The sequence below is a fragment of the Eptatretus burgeri genome, chromosome 3 (assembly GCF_056783735.1).
Source record: "Eptatretus burgeri isolate ZD-2024b chromosome 3, Ebu_testis_v1, whole genome shotgun sequence".
In the NCBI taxonomy this organism is placed as follows: domain Eukaryota; kingdom Metazoa; phylum Chordata; class Myxini; order Myxiniformes; family Myxinidae; genus Eptatretus; species Eptatretus burgeri.
The window spans coordinates 2,496,638-2,516,987 of NC_140963.1; the positions used below are offsets into that span (position 1 = coordinate 2,496,638).

The following is a 20,350-nucleotide window of genomic DNA, read 5'->3' on the forward strand; positions in this document are numbered from 1 at the left end:
AGAAAACTAGGCAAAAATACAGAGGGAGAAGCACAATCCAACTACAACCAGTCAGTCGGCCTGACCACCTGGGACACACACTGGATGATTCAAAACAGCAAGATACAGTTTGGGACAGAAAAATTGACAAAAAAACATAACCAGCAAAATAGGAATTAAAATAAAATAGTAGAACACAATGTATCTGGTCTGGGAAAATAGGCTTGGCTGAACTTGAAGGAGCAGCTGAGGATCAGGATGTGGATGTGCTTGGAACCCAGAACAGGAAGTCTTATCCACCTACTATGCCTTCATCCGAAGGTTGAAGGAGTACTTCTGCCCCCTTTAGGCTGGCTCCCCTCCTCACACCACATCACAAACAGGTCGTCTCTGTCTCTCTCTCTGTGTCTCTCTCTCTCTCTCTCTCTCTCTCTCTCTCTCTCTCTCTCTGGTCTTGCACTCTCTGCTCTCTGTGCTCTTGCACCCTCTGCTCTTTCTGCTCTTGCACCCTCTGCTCTCTCTGCTCTTGCACCCTATGCTCTCTCTCTCTCTCTGCTCTTGCACCCTCTGCTCTCTCTCTCTGCTCTTGCACCCTCTGCTCTCTCTCTCTGCTCTTGCACCCTCTGCTCTCTCTCTCTCTCTCTGCTCTTGCACCCTCTGCTCTCTCTCTGCTCTTGCACCCTCTGCTCTTGCACCCTCTGCTCTCTCTCTCTCTGCTCTTGCACCCTCTGCTCTCTCTGGTCTTGCAACCTCTGCTCTCTCTCTCTCTCTCTGGTCTCGCACCCTCTGCTCTCTCTCTGGTCTCGCAACCTCTGCTCTCTCTCTGGTCTCGCAACCTCTGCTCTCTCTCTGGTCTCGCACCCTCTGCTCTCTCTGGTCTTGCACCCTCTGCTCTCTCTGGTCTTGCACCCACTGCTCTCTCTCTCTCTCTGGTCTCGCACCCTCTGCTCTCTCTCTCTCTGGTCTCGCAACCTCTGCTCTCTCTCTCTGGTCTCGCACCCTCTGCTCTCTCTGGTCTTGCACCCACTGCTCTCTCTGGTCTTGCACCCACTGCTCTCTCCGGTCTTGCACCCACTGCTCTCTCCGGTCTTGCACCCACTGCTCTCTCCGGTCTTGCACCCTCTGCTCTCTCTCTCTCTCTGGTCTCGCACCCTCTGCTCTCTCTGGTCTTGCACCCTCTGCTCTCTCTGGTCTTGCACCCACTGCTCTCTCCGGTCTTGCAGCCTCTGCTCTCTCTGGTCTTGCACCCACTGCTCTCTCCGGTCTTGCACCCACTGCTCTCTCTGTGCTCTCCCCCCACCCCAGATTTCTGCAGGGCACACATAGTCTGTCATCACTGTTCACCAGAATAACTCCTCACCTTCACTCATACATTCCTCTTTTTTCATGACTTGAAAAAATTTCCACATTCTCTTGAATATCATTCCTCCCTCCAGGATTTCAAGACAGCTATTCACCACCATCTCAGGTAACCCCTCATTCAAAACCATGATCCTTTCTACCACTGTTAGTCCAAAGCAAACCTCTTTCCTGAGAATTTGGGCTTTATCTATCTTGTCCACCCCGTGTGTCCTCCCATAACTCTCATTCTTCCTCACATCCTATAATTCTCCTCCTCCTCCTCCTCCTCCTCCTCCTCCTCCTCCTCCTCCTCCTCCTCCTCCTCCTCCTCCTCCATTTTGTCTCTTATCCCTGCTGTTGGTGTATTATCCACCATCTCCTTCTGCTGTTCCTTTTGTTCTGTTACATCCTATGATCCATTCTCTGTTGTTGCTCCTCCACGAGGATCGACGTTGTACAATTTTTTTTTCTTGCAACGACTGTCCTTTATTGTATTTAATGTGTTGAACGACATTTGTTGATTGGGGGAAGGGGAAATTTTTCTTGGAAAATAGAGGAAACCAATTTTTACATGAAATTGTATTTTTACGGCATGAAATGATTTCAAGACAATTTTAACCAGAAAACTAAATTATTGGTGATGTGTCTATAGCGGTTTTAAAGCTTGGATGGATTTATTTATTCTGTTGTAGAATGGAAGAACAATCAGCGGTTGGAGTGGTGCCACCAGTAAAGAAAGCCAGAACATCCACTGATTGGTCAAAGTGCATTTTCAGTGAGAGTGCAAGCAAAAAGGATGACAAGTTCAGATGCAGCACATCCAAAGGAGCAAGTACAGGACAAGCTGCAATATATCTCTTGCTTGTATATCCTTGCAATATATCCAGATATCGAGAAACTCGAAGAGTACAGAGCAAAGTGACATCAGAACTGCTTGTCAACAGTTAATGGCCAATAAAAACTCAAATTGATGTAACAACAAGTACCAACAACTATTGATGCCAGTTCTAATAGTGGGACAGAGGGCAAATCACAAACAAGGTCATCCCAAAAATCCATCCCAACTTGGGAAAATTGTTCAATATGCAGGAAACCAGGGAAGAAGCTTTGTCAGATTTTAACTGATCAAGCAGGGGAAAAGCTTAGAAATGCAGCAGTTGTGTGAAACGATCACGTTGTTAAGCTCAGAATTGCAAATTTTGATGCGACAGCATATGGGGGGAAATATCACAAGACTTGTTACTCGACTTGTACTTCTTCACACCACCTCTCTCGACTTCAGCGTGCTGAAAAGTGTGATGAGGAAACCATAAGTGATTATAGCCAAGCTTTCAGCATGCTGCTTTTGGGAGTTGATGGAGGGTTATTCCATCAAAACCATATTTACGAAATGACAAGCATAAAGGATAGATATCGCAAAATCATGTCCACCCTTGGTACTGATGCCCATAGCTACAAGTCCAGCAGGGTGAAAGAGCACCTTATTCAACATTACAGCAGTCACATTTCATTTTGTAGACCTGAACTTCAAACCAAAAGCGAACTTGCTTTTGCAGCCAAAAGAACTGCAGGAAATGCAATTTTATCCATCATTGATGTAACAGCAGATGCAGTCCCCACAGTTGATGCACCAGTTGTGGCTATGGATTGGAAGACAGCTATCCTTCTTGGAGAAGCAATGATAATGATTCTAAATCCTGAAAGTCAAGAGACAGTGGGACTCACAACTTTCCCTCCAGATCTTGATATCAACATTGAGAAGGTGAAGGAGCATGTAAGGAACACTTCTAATGATTTTCCTCCAGTGGTTGATATCAGGATCAACTGGAAAGTCTGAAATTTTGAGCCCCCTCTTTCTGAGGATGATCGCCAATACAATCGCATCCTTGCCATTGGACAAGATGTTGTCTATGTCACCTCTCAAGGTACAAAACTAACTACCAAACGCTGTACACCATTTGTCACGCAGCAAAGACTTGCTTGTACACCAGCCTGCAGTTGCTCTACAGAATTCACAAACACAGTCACAGATGGCAAATAATTTGAAGGATGATTTTGATGCCAACTAGGACAAGAGGTAACTTGGCTTTCATTTTGTTATGTCCATTGCAGCTTTTAGACTGCTCCTTTACGCTGGTCGATATATATTTTGCAGGAATCTTTGAGGTTCGTTTTGGATTGGGCATAGCTGATTCAATACTTGGTTCAATTGTTCTAAGTTGCAGAAACATGAACCTGCATGTTTCCCTTCATTTTAAGGATACATACCGGGTGAGTCAAAAGTATCACCTTTTTCTTAGTCTAAAGAGACATAACTCATGATTTAGTCTTAAATATTCAAACAGTATGGTGTTTTTGAAGAAGCAGTGTGCACTCTTTAGGAAGGGGAAGAAAATTTCACTCTTGAAGATTGTTTTGCTGACATTTTGAGACTGTAGTTTAAAAAACGGGTTATACTTTTTTCTGACTTACTTGGTAGGCAAAATAGTGACATCATGAAAGATTGTTTTTAAGATTATAAAATTTTCGAAAACTAATGATACTCTCGTTTTGAACAAAAAAATGACCAGATAATGAAAAAAAACCTTTCTGCTCATATCAACTTTGTCAAAACGAAGAGGTGAATGTAGTTTGATCCACTCCATTTGTAATATCACGTTGCTAGGTAGGTCAGAAATGGCCCTTTAAAAGGGTTTTTAGGGAGCCATCTTTTTCAACACCTCAGAGAGAAGCTATGATATGACAAACAAAGGATGCCTTGAATTAGAATTGAGTTTGCAGAAGAGTTTTTCCAACTCAAAACCTAACTAGCCGTCAATAATTTTCCACGAGCGTAGCGTGAGCGATAGACCAGTTTTTGCAGAAAGGTAGCATGAGCGATAGACCAGTTTCTGTAAAAAAAAAAAAAGTAACGTGAGCAATAGACTAGTTTGTGCATAAAAGTAGTGCGAGCAATAGAAGAGTTTTTGTAAAAAGGTAGTGCGAGCAACGGAATAGTTTTTAGAGAATGGAAGCACGAACAACAGACCACTTTTTGTAGAAAGGTAGTGTGAGCAATAGATCACTTTTTCTACAAAGGTAGCTTGAGGAAGACAAGTTTTTGGAGAAAGGTAGCACGAACAATGAACCAGTTTTTGTGAAAAGTTAGTGCAAGCAATAAAAGTTTTTATAAAAAGGTAGCATGATGAATAGACCAGTTTTAGGAGAAATGTAGCGCAAGCAATAGAACACTTTTTGCAGAAAGGTTGGGTGAGCAATAGACCAGTTTTTGTAAAAAGGTCATGAAAGCAATAAACGAGTTAAAAAAAAAAAAAGGTAGCACAAGGAATAGACCAGTTTTTGTGGAAAGGTAGCGTGAGCAAGAGATGAGTTTTTGGAGAAAGGTAGCACAGGCAATAGAAGAGTTTTTGGAGAAAGGTAGCACAAGGAATAGACCAGTTTTTGTGGAAAGGTAGCGTGAGCAAGAGATGAGTTTTTGGAGAAAGGTAGCACAGGCAATAGAAGAGTTTTTTGAGAAAGGTAGCACAAGGAATAGACCAGTTTTTGTAGAAAGATAGCATGAGGAACAGACCAGTTTTTGTAGAAAGATAGCATGAGCAATAGAAGAGTTTTTGGAGAAAGGTAGCATGAGCAATGGAATTATTATAAATCAAAAGGTAGCAAGAAGACCAGTTTTAGGCGAAAGGTAGCATGAGGAATAGAAGTGTTTTTGGAGAAAGGTAGCATGAGGAATAGACCAGTTTTAGGCAAAAGGTAGCATGAGGAATAGAAGTGTTTTTGGAGAAAGGTAGCATGAGGAATAGACCAGTTTTAAGCAAAAGGTAGCATGAGGAATAGAAGAGTTTTTGGAGAAAGGTAGCATGAGGAATAGACCAGTTTTTTGAGAAATGTAGTGCAATGGCATACAAATGCCAACATGGGCCATTAAATATTTTAATTGAACAACGATTTAGGCCTCCATGTCTGTCATCTTTGCTTACATGCTAACAGTCATGAATGGAGGAGAGTGATAGGAAGTTTCAAGTGCACAGCTCACCTTAACAGCTCCTTCTCTCGGACCTCAAGTTGCAGCATGATGCTGCTTAGTTCCAGGTATAGGTTGTTGGCACGCTCCAACTTGCGTTCATAGTGGTCCCTGATGTCCAGGGCATGTCTGTACGGACAGCATGCATGCGTATCAAATGAGGTTGTTCTTAAGAGACACATCGATATAACAAACCATTAAAAAAAACTCAACTGCCGATTATCTCGAAAACGAGATTACAGTAAACATCCATCGATAAATATTTCCTTAACATGTACAAATACTAAAGGGAGAAGGGCAATGAGAAAGGAAAAGTGAACAGTCTCTGCAAATGTACCATGAAAGTAGAAATCAACCTTTTCCCAAGACACAAGTCTTCAGCTGTCGATCTCCTCCAAGGTATATCACAGCAATGAAATTCTCAAACCCGGAGGTAACATTGGACTTTCGAAATGACGTGTGAACACAAACGAGGCCTTTCAGGCATATGTTGTGTGCAGTTTTCAGTGAATCACTTCTGCTCGCCAGGGCACTTTTAACGTGCCGTTTAACTTTTCACCCTTTGGGTCAAATCGTCTTTTAAACACAATTTTTAGGATTTCGCCAAAAGAGTGGCAACTTCAAAATGGTTAACCTTAATTGTTGTGTTCCTGGATGCAAATTGGACTCACGAAAACATAAGAAACATGAGAAATGTCCGTGTACGAGGGGTGTCAAATCCCTACCATTACCTGTTCCTACACATGGGCGGCAGTGCGTGCGCACGCACACCCTATAAGCAATACTGTATCCACAAAAATCTAGTATATTTTCCATTGTGGCCCTGAAACCAAACTAACAAGAGATTTATAACAGCTCCCACTCCTATTCCTCTCCTCCCTCCCCCCCCTTTAAAATTATTTTTGGCTTCTTTTTGAAGCTTTGTGAGCCATTTTAGGGAATGATCCTCATCTTTCACACACGATATATGTTAACATGCCCCGATGGCTGCTGTTGCTGGGGGTTTCTGTGCACGGGCGCAGAGCATTCTAGGGCAGATTACACCATTTTAAAAGTCCAGTATTGCCTTGGTAATTCACAAGACGTAATATTGCCTTGGTAATAATACGCAGTAGAATCACACTATAAACGGAGAAGTGACCGTTTGTTTGTTTGTTTGTTTGTTTGTTTGTTTGACATATATGTATTCTTGAGCCGCTGGACAGAATGAGTTGAAAAGTGGTGATTCAACTCGAGGTGTGCACGGGAAGGCTTTAAAAAAACAAAAACAAAAATTAGTTAATAGCCCCAGGCATTCCAGACGTGGGGAGGATGCCAACTCTCTCTATGTGGCATGGAGCTGCTCCCGTTGGGAGGGGGTATTACAAGTCATTCTAAAATAATGACAATTTTGTGGGAATTATCCTGTCAGTAACGATGACTTCTTCGCTCGCAAAACATGCAAACAAACAAAAATTATTACTGATATGCTGTTCAATGGAGTATGGTAGACAACACGTATCGATTGAAGTTATCTATTTAATGTTAAAATAATAATAATAATAATAATAATAATAATAATAATAAATAATTCCAATAACAACGAGAAAGCATCTGAAAATGCAAAGCCCGTCCGCTTTGTATTCGGACTTCTTCTTCTTCCATATGCGAAACGGTATCTTTGACCTTTTTACCAAATTATTAATTTGTCTTCTCCATATTCTCACAAGAAAGCTTTGTTGAAAATTCGATGACAAAAGCTCAAATGGTAAAAAAAAGTTATGGCCCAGACAGACACACAGGTACAAAGACACACAGACACACACGATTGCGAAACCCCGTTTCCCGTTTCGTGGGGGACAGGCTAATCAGATTTTTCACTGACACTAATATCCTTCCACACCTTTAGGTCCGCATGCAGGCTTGATGGTAACAGGCAGACATGGAAAGACTGAAATAATGATTTTAAAAATTGCATTGATAAAGGAACCCCGGGTGTTGGCTCGGTAACAATCAGGAATGGCATTGTAAAATAGGCCTTCTGCAACTCTGCGGGGTTGATACAATCTGTGAACTTCCGAACCAGGATTTGAACTACTACTGGTAAATCCTGGATCCTGGATCTTGGAATGCATAACTTTCCATCCAATCTCTCTTGCTGCTCATCTGATCCTTCTGGCTCTTATAACCACCTTCTTATAAAGGCCTGTATCTCTCTCGCTATTCATTAATTTGTCCTTTTTTGCTTCATTCAAAAGTACAAATACATTCGGTCAAAGAACAAGTTGAAAATACCAAAACCCAGGCGGACTGCACACCTCAACAGCGATTGTCAGGGAACAACCTCACTGACGTAGAATATGGATATTTGTACAGGCCTACTGGCAGCGATTTCAATCTGCACTCTCTCAAAAGGATTGGGCTGCCATCTACACAGCACCTGATATTGATTTTGCCTGGGAATACTTTCACAAAGACTACTTTCTCTCATGCACTGGTTTATCACATCCTGTCAGGGGTTTTTCTATCTCTACTCGAGATCCTGGTACACCGAATCGTGTGAGGAGGTGGTTTGCAGTCAAGCAGCTTGCCCTTTTCAGCTCGGAATGCTACCTCCACTGAGGGTAACTTTTGCTCATTCCCTAAGGCTCACAGCGTGTGCGCCCATCCTGAGAGAAGCTAGAAAATGTACTTTTACAAATCTTGAGGCCGAACCTTCAAACCAGTCTCTTTCGTCCATCTTTTGGTGGCACCTTGTCAAGTCTGTCTCTGGTGTTTGCTCTCCCACAAACCCATCCCTCAAGGCCCCGTCACACCTTGACGATTTAGCCAGCGTATGCCTGACGTATGAAAAATTTGGCTAAAACGCTGGCACACATCGAAGACGTTATGGGTAAGTTTGTATACGTTAAGAGCACGCTGGCATTCGTCGTAGTACGCCGAGCTGTTAGACAAATTTTCCATGCTTGAAATTTGTCGACGTATGCCAGCGTATGACTCACACGTTCCGCATAACGCTGGCCATAAGTTGTAGGCATGTTATGCGATCGTTGACACACATAGACACACGTAACTTGTAAGTTACTCATAAGTCGAAACACGTCGAGGTAATGTTTAGCGTGCCCGAAACTTATTTCTAACCTATGAGTAACGTGTTGTTGGCACGTTACGCGATCGTTGACACACGTCCACACACGTTACTTGTAAGTTACTCATAAGTCGAAACACATCAAGGTAATGGTTAAGGCCCGGTCACACCTTGACGTTTTAGCCAACGTATGCCGATTTTTGAATTTTTTTTCTAAAACGCTGGCACACGTTGAATACGTTATGGGTAAGTTTTGATAACATTGAGAGCACGCTGAAAAACACTGCCATACGTCATTGTACGCTGGCTTTAAACGTTGTACTTTTCGGTTGTCCTCAAATTTTTTCATGCTTGAAATTTCACGATGTATGCCGGCGTATGACTCACACGTTCAGCTACGCTGGCCACAAGTTGTATGCACGGTCTGCGATCGTTGACAGACGTCAACACATGCTACTTGTAAGTTAATCATAAGTTGAGACACGCCGAGGTAATGTTTAGCGTACCCGAAACTTATTTCTAACCTATGATTAACGTGTTGTTGGCACGTTATGCGATCGTTGCCACACGTCGACAGACGTTACTTTTAAGTTACTCATAGGCTGAAAGACGTCGGTATAATGGATCGTCCTTGCGTCAGCGTCCACGGCCACGGCCAGGACACTTATTTGCAGCATTCTTCAACCTTTTCTTCGGCATGACGAGGATGTTCACACTTCGATGTCTAGCTTGGCTATGATTCCAATTGTCCATCGGCAGCGTCTATTTAAAATAGTCGAGTTTGAGCGTTTTAACACGTTCAGAAGAAACGCTTCAAATTTCAAAACCCCAGCGTCAAAAAACAAAGGTGAGTGACAGCAATTTAAATCGTTCATTGTAAACAATGAAAATAGTTGAGTGGTACCGTTTAAAAGTCGTTGAGTGTAAAAAAAAAATCCAATTGTTGAGCGCAAGCGTCTACTTTCAATAGTGGAGATGCAGCCATTTAAATCGTTGAGTTTATCATTTAAATCGTTAAATCGTTAAACGCAAGGACGATCCATCATAACCCACACCCTCCCCCTCACACTCACCTACTACTGCCAACATGAACAAACTACTACTAATACTAATACTGATAGTGATACTGATACTGTTCCTGCTGACATGGACATCGACTCAAAAAGGACTCGAAAACACTGTTGGGTTCCCCTTTTATGAACACCATTTTTATATACCAATTCCCAAAACCGCTGGGAACACGTCTTTGTATGGCAGTTGTAACCTAGAAACACGTTAATTTATTTTTTTTTTTTGTCGACTGGAAGACGTCATTGGAATACGTCTACATACGTCGATGTGTGTTGGGATTACGTAAAGAATTGGTTCAAAGCACGTCAAACATAAGTTAGAAATAAGTTTCGCGTAAAAAAGACATTACCGCGACGTATTTCGACTTATGAGTAGCTTATAAGTAGCCTTTGTGGACGTGTGTAAGCGTCCACATATCGTGTGTAAAACTTATCCCCATCGCATGCGGAACGTGTGTCATACGCCGAGTACGTCGTAAAATTTTGAACGTTTAAAATTTCTTGACGTACTCTACTTACTACGACGTATGATAGCGTACTTTAGCGTTCTACTCACGTATACCAAACTTACTCATACCGTATTTGACGTGCCCCAACGTTTTAGACACATTTTTCTTAGGTCGGCATACGCTGGCAAGATCGCCAAGGTGTGACCGCGATGTTGACACTTCCATTTCTACGGCAGTTATGATTCGAATCGTTGTGCATCAGCCTTTTAATAGGCTACGTCACGACATCGTCGGCGATGCGTGCAACGCGCTATGCCTAAGTTAGACTATCGTTGGGCATCGGTTGTGTAGGCCGACAACAGGTTCAGCATTCGTTGGTATAAGTTATCTATAACACAACGAAATGTTCTGTGTCCATTACCAATGCGTTATACATAAGACCAAGTCGCTATGAATACGTCCGAATCTTTAAAAAAAAAACATCAAAAGTTCAACGTAAGCCAGCGTTTTACATACATTTTAATACGTTGCCATCGCTGGCTAAAACGTCAAGGTGTGACCGGGCCTTTGGCGTCAGTGTTCCAGACTCCCTGTTTTTTTTTGGTTTTTTTTTCTTTGGTATGACGGTGATGTTGACACTTCGATTTCTCGTGCGGTTATAATATAATATAATTAATAGGCTGCCGCTTAACGATTTCAATCATAACCGCACTAGAAATCAAAGTGTCAACATCACCGTCATACCAAAGAAAAAAAAAAAAAAAAACATCAGGGAGTCTGGAACACTGCCGCTAACCATTACCTTGACGTGTTTCGACTGATGAGTAACGTACAAGTAACGTGTGTCAACAATCGCGTAATGTGCCTAAAACTTATGGCCAGCGTATGCGGAACGTGTGTCATACGCCGAGAAATTTTCAACATGCTGAAAATTTCTCGACGTACTCAGCGTATGATGACGTATGCCAGCGTACTACGACGTATGCCAGCATGCTCTTAACGTATATAAAACTTACCCATAACGTATTCGACGTGTGCCAGCTTGGTTCGGCAAATTTTTCATACGTCGGCATACGCTGGCTAAAACGTCAAGGTGTGACAGCGGCTTCACACTTCGATGTCAAGTGCGGTTATGATTTGAATTGTCAAGCCGCAGCCTATTAATAGCCTACGCCACGTGATCGTCGGCGATACGCTGCCGCACGCTATGCATAAGTTAGACTATCGTTGGGCATAGGTTGTGAACGCCGACAACACACTCAGCATTCATTGGTATAAGTTATCTATATGTGATTGAAACTTTCTGTGTAAGTTACTAATATGTTATGCATACGTCCAACACGTTATTATACGCCCAAAACTTAAAAAACATCAATAGTTCAGCGTACGCCAGCATTTTACATACATTTTGAGATCTTGCCATACGCTGGCTAAAACGTCAAGGTGTGACAGCCCCTTCACCTCAAACGACATTATTGCTGAGTCTGCCTGAAAGAAGGCAGAATGTCTACATTCTGTCTTTGCCTCCAAATCTCGTGTGCTCAACCCATCCAGTTCTGTCGGCATTGCACCCTGACGTACCCACTGTCTATTGGACTCTGTGTCCTTTTGCCCTGAGGAGGTAGAGAAAGTTCTATCCGTGTCCTTTTGCCCTGATGAGGTAGATAAAGTTCTGTCTGTGTCGTCTTTGCCCCGAGAAGGTTGGGAAAGTTCTGTCCGGTGTTGATCCTGTTTCGGTGACAGGCCCAGATGGCGTCAGTGGACATGTTCTCAAATTTGGCTCTGCCATTCTTGCCTCCCACTCTATCTGCCCTATTTTGTCTGTCGTCCTTTGGCTACCTACCTTCTGCATGGAAGTGAACAAACATCACCCTCATCCACAAAATGTGTGCAGAAGCAGACCCTACCAACAACAGGGCAGTGAGCTTGCTTCCAATAATAAGCAAAGTCATTTAATCCATCATTACTTCTGAAGCCTTTCCTCTTCTCTCATATCCTGATCTCCGATCATTCGTTTGGATTCCGTCGCAATCGATCAACATCATGTCAGAGCAAGGTCTACTCACTACTTCATCATGTCAGAGCTTCTGCTCCTCTGTCAGCAATGGATGGATGTGATCAAGTTCAAACAAGAGTTTACACTGTCATCTCCCTGGACATACCTTGGGCATTCAGCAAAGTCTGGCATCCTGCTTCGCTTGCAAAGCTGTCTGCATGTAGCGTAGAAGGTCGCCTTCATGCCTCGATTTCTGACTTCCTCCTCAACTATCTTATTCCACACTTCTCCCATCTAAGGAACCACCTTCTGGAGCTACAGGCTGTTCTTTCTCACAGTTTCCTCCAAGACTTCAACCAAACGGTGCTCCACCATCTCGTTACCACCAATTCTGACTCAAGATCTTCATTTCCCCATTCACCTTTCCTATCTCAACTATCTTACTTGCCAGTTTCAGTTTCCTACCCTCCTCCCTTTCCACTGATCCTGTTCCTTAATTCTCTTGGTGTTTGTCCCATTGTCAGATCTAACTTGCTCTTCAATGAAACTCACTCCTGTTGTTGTTGTTGTTGTTGTTGTTGTTGTTGTTGTTGTTGTTGTTATTGTTCAGCATTACCACTGTTTCTGTTGAAATGTGTTCCAACGTGCTGTGCATGCTTTTAGAACATTTCATAAGTTTAAAAAGTCACACAATGGCAGAGGTGTCACCAGAATCTACATCCACATCTTACCTGAGCTCCTCACGACGACGCCGAATGAGTTGTTCATCTAGCTGGTGGATGCATGCCCCCTCACTGCGGATCTTCTCAAAGTGTAACCGCACCTCATCTCGCCACTCGGCCTGCACACACCAGCATCACCGAGTTACGAGACAATGTTTGCCCTACGAGTATCTTTATTTGCTTAAAAGTGAATCGATTGTTGGAGCTGCTTGGGTAATTAATCAAAATGGATGGAGTCGACCGACGTGGCCTGAAGGGGACAGTTTTTACTTGTACCTTCTAGACCAAAATTAACATTTTGTGCAATTTCTCTATCTCCTCTCCTCTTACAGGGAGGGAGATACTGTTTATTGGATTCCCTTTGTTTCTTTCCTCTTCATTCTTTCTTTCTTTCCAACAATTACAATCACTCACCCTTCAGTTATTTCTGAGCCACTCTTCTTCAAGTTTGGTATGGAGGTACTTCAAGTTCAAGTTTGGTATGGAGGTACCTTACTTTTATTCAAGTTTGGTATGTAGGTACCTTACTTTTGTACAAGTTTGGTATGTAGGTACTTCAAGTTCAAGTTTGGTATGGAGGTACCTTACTTTTATTCAAGTTTGGTATGTAGGTACCTTACTTTTGTACAAGTTTGGTATGTAGGTACTTCAAGTTCAAGTTTGGTATGGAGGTACCTTACTTTTGTACAAGTTTGGTATGTAGGTACTTCAAGTTCAAGTTTGGTATGGAGGTACCTTACTTGAAGGTACCGCTCAAACCTTCATGAGGAATTGACACCAATTCCATCAAGCAGTCAAAGAATACAAGATTTGTACATAGGTACTTCAAGTTTGGTATGTAGGTACCTTACTTTTGTACAAGTTTGGTATGTAGGTACCTTACTTTTGTACAAGTTTGGTATGTAGGTACCTTACTTTTGTACAAGTTTGGTATGTAGGTACCTTACTTTTGTACAAGTTTGGTATGTAGGTACTTCAAGTTCAAGTTTGGTATGGAGGTACCTGACTTTTGTACAAGATTGGTATGTAGGTACTTTCTGCTTTACACGGACTGTTTTTTCCTTTATTTTTTTTTCAATTTAAGTCTCCATTCAGCTTTCAGTGGGTCAAAGGTTCAACATTAAAAAAAAATCACACATTTTGCCTTTGCTTGCCATTGTCTTTTATTTGAGTCGATAAAGATGAAATTTGGCACAAAGGTGCTTTGCAGTAGCTCCTGTGAATGTGTGCAGAAAATATAGGATTAAGGCAGTTTGTGGGATACTACAACAGAGTTTGATAGTTAGGAGAAAATTGGTTGCAAAAGGTGTTTGGCTTGCTCTGCCTCTGTATTTCAACCAATCCAGAGAAGAATTGGCAAAATGATGGTTTTCCAGAGTCCATACAGACATTTGTTTGGTGTTTTTAAAAATAGATTTCAAAAGGGGGTCAAATGTCAACGTCATATTCGATATCAGAGTTTCTGCCTTGACAAACTAATATTTAAACCAATACAGACAAGACTTGGCACAAAAAAATACCTTGCTCGTGCCACTTCATGAAAAAGTAAGTGGACTTTAGTCTGATGTAATAATTCCATCACTGGCAAAAGGCTTACGTGTACACACAATGGAGGTGATGCACCTCGGGGTGTTGGCAAAGCCTTTTTGTAAACCAGGTAACACTTACCTACGTAAAGCCTGATCTGACCTTTGATCTATTTTTGCCAATCAAGCAACCTTGATTGTGTGGCCACTTGTCTTATGCAGCAAAAATACTGGCCATCCAGGTTTGCAATGTTCAAAAACTTGATTGTCCACTTGTTTTATGTGGCCACTCAGCAATACTGTTTGCTTTGACCAACACGTCGGAATATTTGTTTTCAGGCATTTTTTAAATCCATGCATTTTTTTTGCTCCTTCTTCTTCGACTTCCCCTTATCCTCTGCTTGCTCTCCTCTCTGTCATAAAAATTCTTCTCCCCATTCCCCTCCTTTTCATCCCTCTTCTCTTTCTCACTCTCCCTCTTTCTTCTGTTTCACCTTGCAATTAATGTTCCTCTTTCCTTTTATTCGTCCTTTACAACTATTCTTTTTTTTTTCTCTCCACAAGTATGAAGCAAGTGTTGACAGGTTGGCTTTTTTTATGAAGGCATGGCCAATTTACTAATGCTCTCTTCCCCAAAAGATTATGGTTGGGATTTAGAAAATTTTCACTTGGTACCGGCACACAATAACCCGTTCAATTTGAAAGGTACTATGGGATTTTAAATATTTACACAGTAGGCATGACAGGTAGTTTAATATTCCCAAATAATATCATATTAAGTGACATTACGACTCCCAAACCTCAAATAACCTCACATTTCATTCTCTTACTTGCATTTTAGATTGGGAGATCACCTGCGACTGAAAATAGGTCTCTTGGGGTGTTGAAAGCACATCGGCAGAAGCGATGTCGAGGTGCAGCTGAATCTGCCGAAATGAGGGCCTGTTTCTTGGCTTGCTGTTCCTGTAACAACGCGCATTCACCAACCCTGCTGATGTAAATGGTACTTTCTGTGTAATATTGTTTGAAATCGACATCGAATACATGTGAAACTTCCTCGATACGACTTACACACTGAGGGGATAACTTTGCGTCACTTCCTGCGCAAATTTTTTATGGATGATTTTCTTTCCTTTTGGGAATTATCCTCAATTTTCCAATCCTCCAAATGCTTGCCATTGTCGGAGTTAAATTATTATTTTTCAATATTAGCTTCTCTGTCAATCAAACTGTCAACATTTCAATTCGTTCTTTTTGGGGTTTTTTTTGGTTTTTGTTTGCAATGCACGTATACATAAGTATAGGAGAGCTAAAAGTATCTCCTGAAGAAGTTTTCAGAGGAAAAAAAAAACAACAATTCCATAAAAGTGATATTTGGAAACTCAATTATCATAAAATTGCATGATAATCCTTATTACATAAAAAAAAGTCACTTCCTTTTACATTTGCCTTGTCTTGTCTAAGTCGAGTCAGCATAATGCAGACAAGCTGAACCGCACCAGCATTTGGATATTTTGAGGGCTTGAGATCAATATTTCATATTTATTCAAATAACATTTCCAAAAATCTCTATTTTTAACAAGATATAGAAGCTAAGTTTAAAATTTTGCATTATTCTTTCTTACAAGAAATATTGTGACACACTAATTGTTTTACCTATGTTTTAAAAAGTGAACACACAATGAGAAATAGAAGTTCTTAATTGTAAGAATAGATACGATTGAACGTGTCATCAAGAGATTTGTTTCAGTAGCAGCCAATCCCCATCAGTATCGAAAATCTTGTGTTCAAATTCCTGCATTACTCCGTTACCTCCGCCACCTAAAGTGAACAGACGTTATGTTTTCATCCTTGTTTGTCTGCGAGCAAGATATCTCAAAAAAGTTGTGGACAGATTCGGATGCAACTTGGTTCAGACAGTTTGAGTGTTTGACAAGGACAAATTGATTCGATTTTGGTGAAGATCTGGACCAGGATCTGGATACCAGAATTTTTACCGAGTGTTGTTCTAGTTTCAACTGAGAACATTGGAGATCAAAGAAGTGGAGCAAAGACTTGTTGATAGTGTTAAACAAGAATGTCATGTTATTCAGACATATTTCCAACTAAACAGAATGGAGACATCGTCCATTGTCAAATCAATGTTCTGGTGAAGCATTTTCCAAGCACTGGACTGATAAACAAACCCTCCTGACTTTGACTGCCAAATTGACTGGAACATTTGTGAAGTCAAACAACAAAAATAGCAATGTGGGGGACTGACAGATATTTCCCCAGCAGGTCGGGTGAAAATGAGGACTTAGGGGGAAGGGGCCATGGCCCCCTTCCTGAAGTGGTATGGTCATGGGGAGCACAACTCAAGTTAATGGCATGGTCCTTATGTTTCATGAAGAGATTGGTCTGTATCTGGCTGTCAGTTTCTGGGAAGATTTTAAAATAAATTACCTGAATTTGAGGTGAACCCACCCCCCCCCCCGCCTTCAGCCTCATAGAGGGGGTACATCCAGATGGGGAACACAGCCCCGTAAGACCTTCATGTTCTGATGTATTGTACCATATTGGTCCATATGGGTCGGGAAGTTTGTGAGAAGATGTTTTTATGAATATGAGGGATTAGGGGAGGGAGGCCGTGGCCCCCTGTCCAGGGTAGATATGGCCATGGAGAGCACAACTTAAGGCTAGGACATGGTCACGATGCTGCTTGGCTAGTTTGGTTTGGATCCAGTTGTCGGTTTCTGAAAAGATTTTTAAATTAAATACAATATTTGGAGCAAACCTCCCTTTAAATAGGTGGATCCAGATGCGGAGCACAACCCCATGAGACCTGACTGTTCTGATGCATTGCACCAAATTTTGTCAGTATCGCTCAGGTCATTGTGGAGAAGATGTTATAGTGAAAACGAAGGATTCGGGGAGGAGGGCTGTGGCCCCCTTTACAGGGGAGATATGGCCATGAGGAGCACAGCTTCAGGTTAGGGCATGGTCCAGATGCCTCGTGGCGAGTTTTGTCTGGATCTGTCTGGCGGTTTCGGAGAATAATTTTTTCATAAAATACCAATATTTGGGACAAGCCCCCCTTTTGCCACATTTATAGGGGGCACATCTGAATGGGGAACACAACCCCATGGGACCTTGCTGTACTGATGTATCGGACCAAATTTGGTCCATATCGGTTCGGTGGTTTGTGAGAAGATGTTTCAGTCAAATGCTAATGGAGGGGCGTACGTACGTATGAATGTACGGACACTGAGATCTACTCGATGAGTTTATTTCAGAGAAATAACCTAAAAAGAGATAATCCAATTTCATAATGTCAGATTTCAATTTCCTTTTTCCCTTCCCCAAATTGCCTGCTCTTTTAAACATCCTTTCAGCCTTGACCACAAGTTTTTGACCATAAGACCAACTCAGATCATCCCCTATCCGAAACAATGATCTTTTCTACCCCTCATCATCCCATGCAACCACAAACCCACCTCCTTCCAAATTTCCAGTTTTTCTTTCTTGAAAATTTGCTTCAGCATACATCTTGTCCACAGATATCTCCAAAATTGATATCTCAAAAAGTTGTGGACAGATTACGACAAAAAAAGGGTGACGAGGAAAAGCCGATTAATTGGTTAGGTGTTGGTTGGTTAGGTAACAAGAACTAGCCAATTCCATTTTGCCTCAGGTCTGGATCCAGATCTGACCTATCAGTGGGATATAAAATGTAAGCTTCAGCCTTGTGGAGGTATACGCTTTACCGAGTGTCGTTCTAGTTCAACATGTTTTTGGCTGATGATGTGTATATAGTGGAGAAGGTGGAGATAGGTGAAAGTGACCACAACATAGTGTGGACAAGGCTTCTGTTAAGAGTTGGAGTACAGGAGGAAAACTAGAATGGCACTCGGTAGAGCGCATACTTCCACCAGTCTGAATAGTTCACGTTTTATATACCACTGATAGGCTAGATCTGCATCCAGGCCTGAACCAAAAATCAAATCAATTTGTCACTGTCTCACACACACACACACACACACACACACACACACACACACACACACACACACACACACACACACACACACACACACACACACACACACACACACACACACACACACACACAACTTGCCCACCAAGGTTCGTCCGAATACGTCCACATTGTTTTGAGATATCGTGCTTCATATCGTTTTTTGCCCCATCTCTCGATGGTGAAGAATCACTTTAAAAATGCTAGTATCCGGATCTTCACAAAAATGGAAACAGTTCGTCCTTGTCACACACCCAACCTGACCACCAAGTTTTATCCGAATCCGTCCACAACTTTTTGAGATATTCCACTCACAGACAGACAAACAGATAGACAGACGGGGATGAAAACATAACGTCGGTCCACCTTCAGTGGCGGAGTTAATTGTAAAAAACAAACAAATGGCAACTCACTGATATAGTAATGTGAAGAACACATTATCCGATATGTTAGCAACATTTCATCACATACGGAGTATGGTTTATTACTTACGAAATATTTAGATTTCATAAGTAGATTGATGACTTCTGTCCTCTGTTTGTGTGTTTGTTTGTGTGTTTGTTAGTAGGCACGATAACTCGAGAAGCTACCAATGTCAAATTACACCACGTGATTCAGGAGGGTGGTGGCGAGCGCTGATTGGATTTTGGTCAAAATCGGTCAAAGGTCAAGGTCTCAGTGAGGTCAAACATCCAAAAAAAAGTTCTAACTTGAGAACGGAAGAAGCTACCAATGTCAAATTACACCACGTGATTCAGGAGGGTGATTGCTCGCGCCGATTAGATTTTGATCAAAAATCGGTCAAAGGTCAAGGTCACAGTGAGGTCAAACATTCGATTTTTGAAGGTTTTGTACAGAATCATCGTAGAAACTTCTGGTTTGCGTTGCTACCTTCTCTAGAGACAGCTTTTATTAGACAAGGTCAGAGGTCAAGTTGACGATTTCGTAAGTACCAGTCTATAACTGCTTGTTAAGATGTTTGGGCAAACATCGCATGAAATCGAAATACATTTACATGGTTGGTGGAAGGTTGGTGGGGAAAATGAGACATCAATATAAACAGAAGAGGACATTTAAGCTCACTCATCAATGTCGATGCCAAACAGTTTCACAATATTCTGGCCAGAACCGAACAGCAGAATAAAGTTTTGAAAGAGACAAACAACTGATAAAATATACATAGCAAAACGACAGGGATTCACCAGCACTGGGTAAGAAGAATCTTGAAGCCCTCTGGGCATGAAGATGGCACAGGCAGGTGTAGGCTGTTGCTTCCCACACCCCAAATAATCGCTGATGAATCCACATCCTTGTAAGGAATTTCACCTGTCAACAACTCCCACAAGACCACACCGAATGACCTGCACACAGGTAATAAAAGACAGTCGACAACGTATATGCGGATAAACTGCAGATTGCATTGTCATTGTTTGACCTTGGCAATGCCGTCCATTGAATGGCAATGAACACACTCGGTGATTTGCCGTTGCCATTCCAGTGAGGGTGAAATTGGAATCTGTAATCATGACACCTTGTATCACAGATTTCAATGTTAAATTTTTATTTATTAATGAGTTGGCCTACCATTTCTCATGAAAAATGATTCCATCAATCCTGCTGATACATTTCACACAGTCTCTGTTCAAAACAATGAAAAGCTAATTTTCCATATTTTAACAACCAAAAAGAAAAAAGCCAAAACTAGTCATCCATTTGATCATTTCAAAGTACAATAACTTAATGTAAACCAATATCACTTGTGTTTCTGTTGTCGTCAACCCTGTTTCACAAATAAGACACAAGCACACAGCAGTTTGAGTTGCCATTTTATTATTTGGATGAATTATTTCCTTGGGTGAACGTTACACGTTTCTTCACCGTGATGATCGATGGTGTCTTGCCATACTTTTGATGAACATCAATAAGTATGAGGAACTGAACTTCTTCCAGGGACTGTTCAGAGTTGTTGAGAGAACGGTTGGACATCGATTCTTCTGCAGACACAGTGAGAAAATGCGAGACTTGCTTGGATTAAACGACATGTTAAAGATGTTGGAACAGTGTCTGATATTTGCCAAGTATGCTCAGTGGGAAGAGGATGCTGCCAGATTGTCAATGGGATGAGATACCATTCAGCATAATGTGCAATAAGTTCCTGGAA

The 20,350-nt window shown here is 41.8% G+C and overlaps 1 protein-coding gene across 1 annotated transcript in view; it reads right to left on the reverse strand.

Annotated features, from left to right (window-relative positions):
- LOC147029296 (mitogen-activated protein kinase kinase kinase 12-like) overlaps window positions 1-20,350 on the reverse strand; it is a 223,389-nt gene that overhangs the window by 87,596 nt on the left and 115,443 nt on the right. The window contains exons 5-8 of the mRNA XM_085872244.1: window positions 19,392-19,550; window positions 15,029-15,137; window positions 12,658-12,767; window positions 5,357-5,473 (exon numbers count right to left, since the gene is read on the reverse strand). Of these exons, the coding sequence (XP_085728370.1) occupies window positions 5,357-5,473; window positions 12,658-12,767; window positions 15,029-15,137; window positions 19,392-19,550 (495 nt within the window). The remainder of the gene's footprint in view (window positions 1-5,356; window positions 5,474-12,657; window positions 12,768-15,028; window positions 15,138-19,391; window positions 19,551-20,350) is intronic.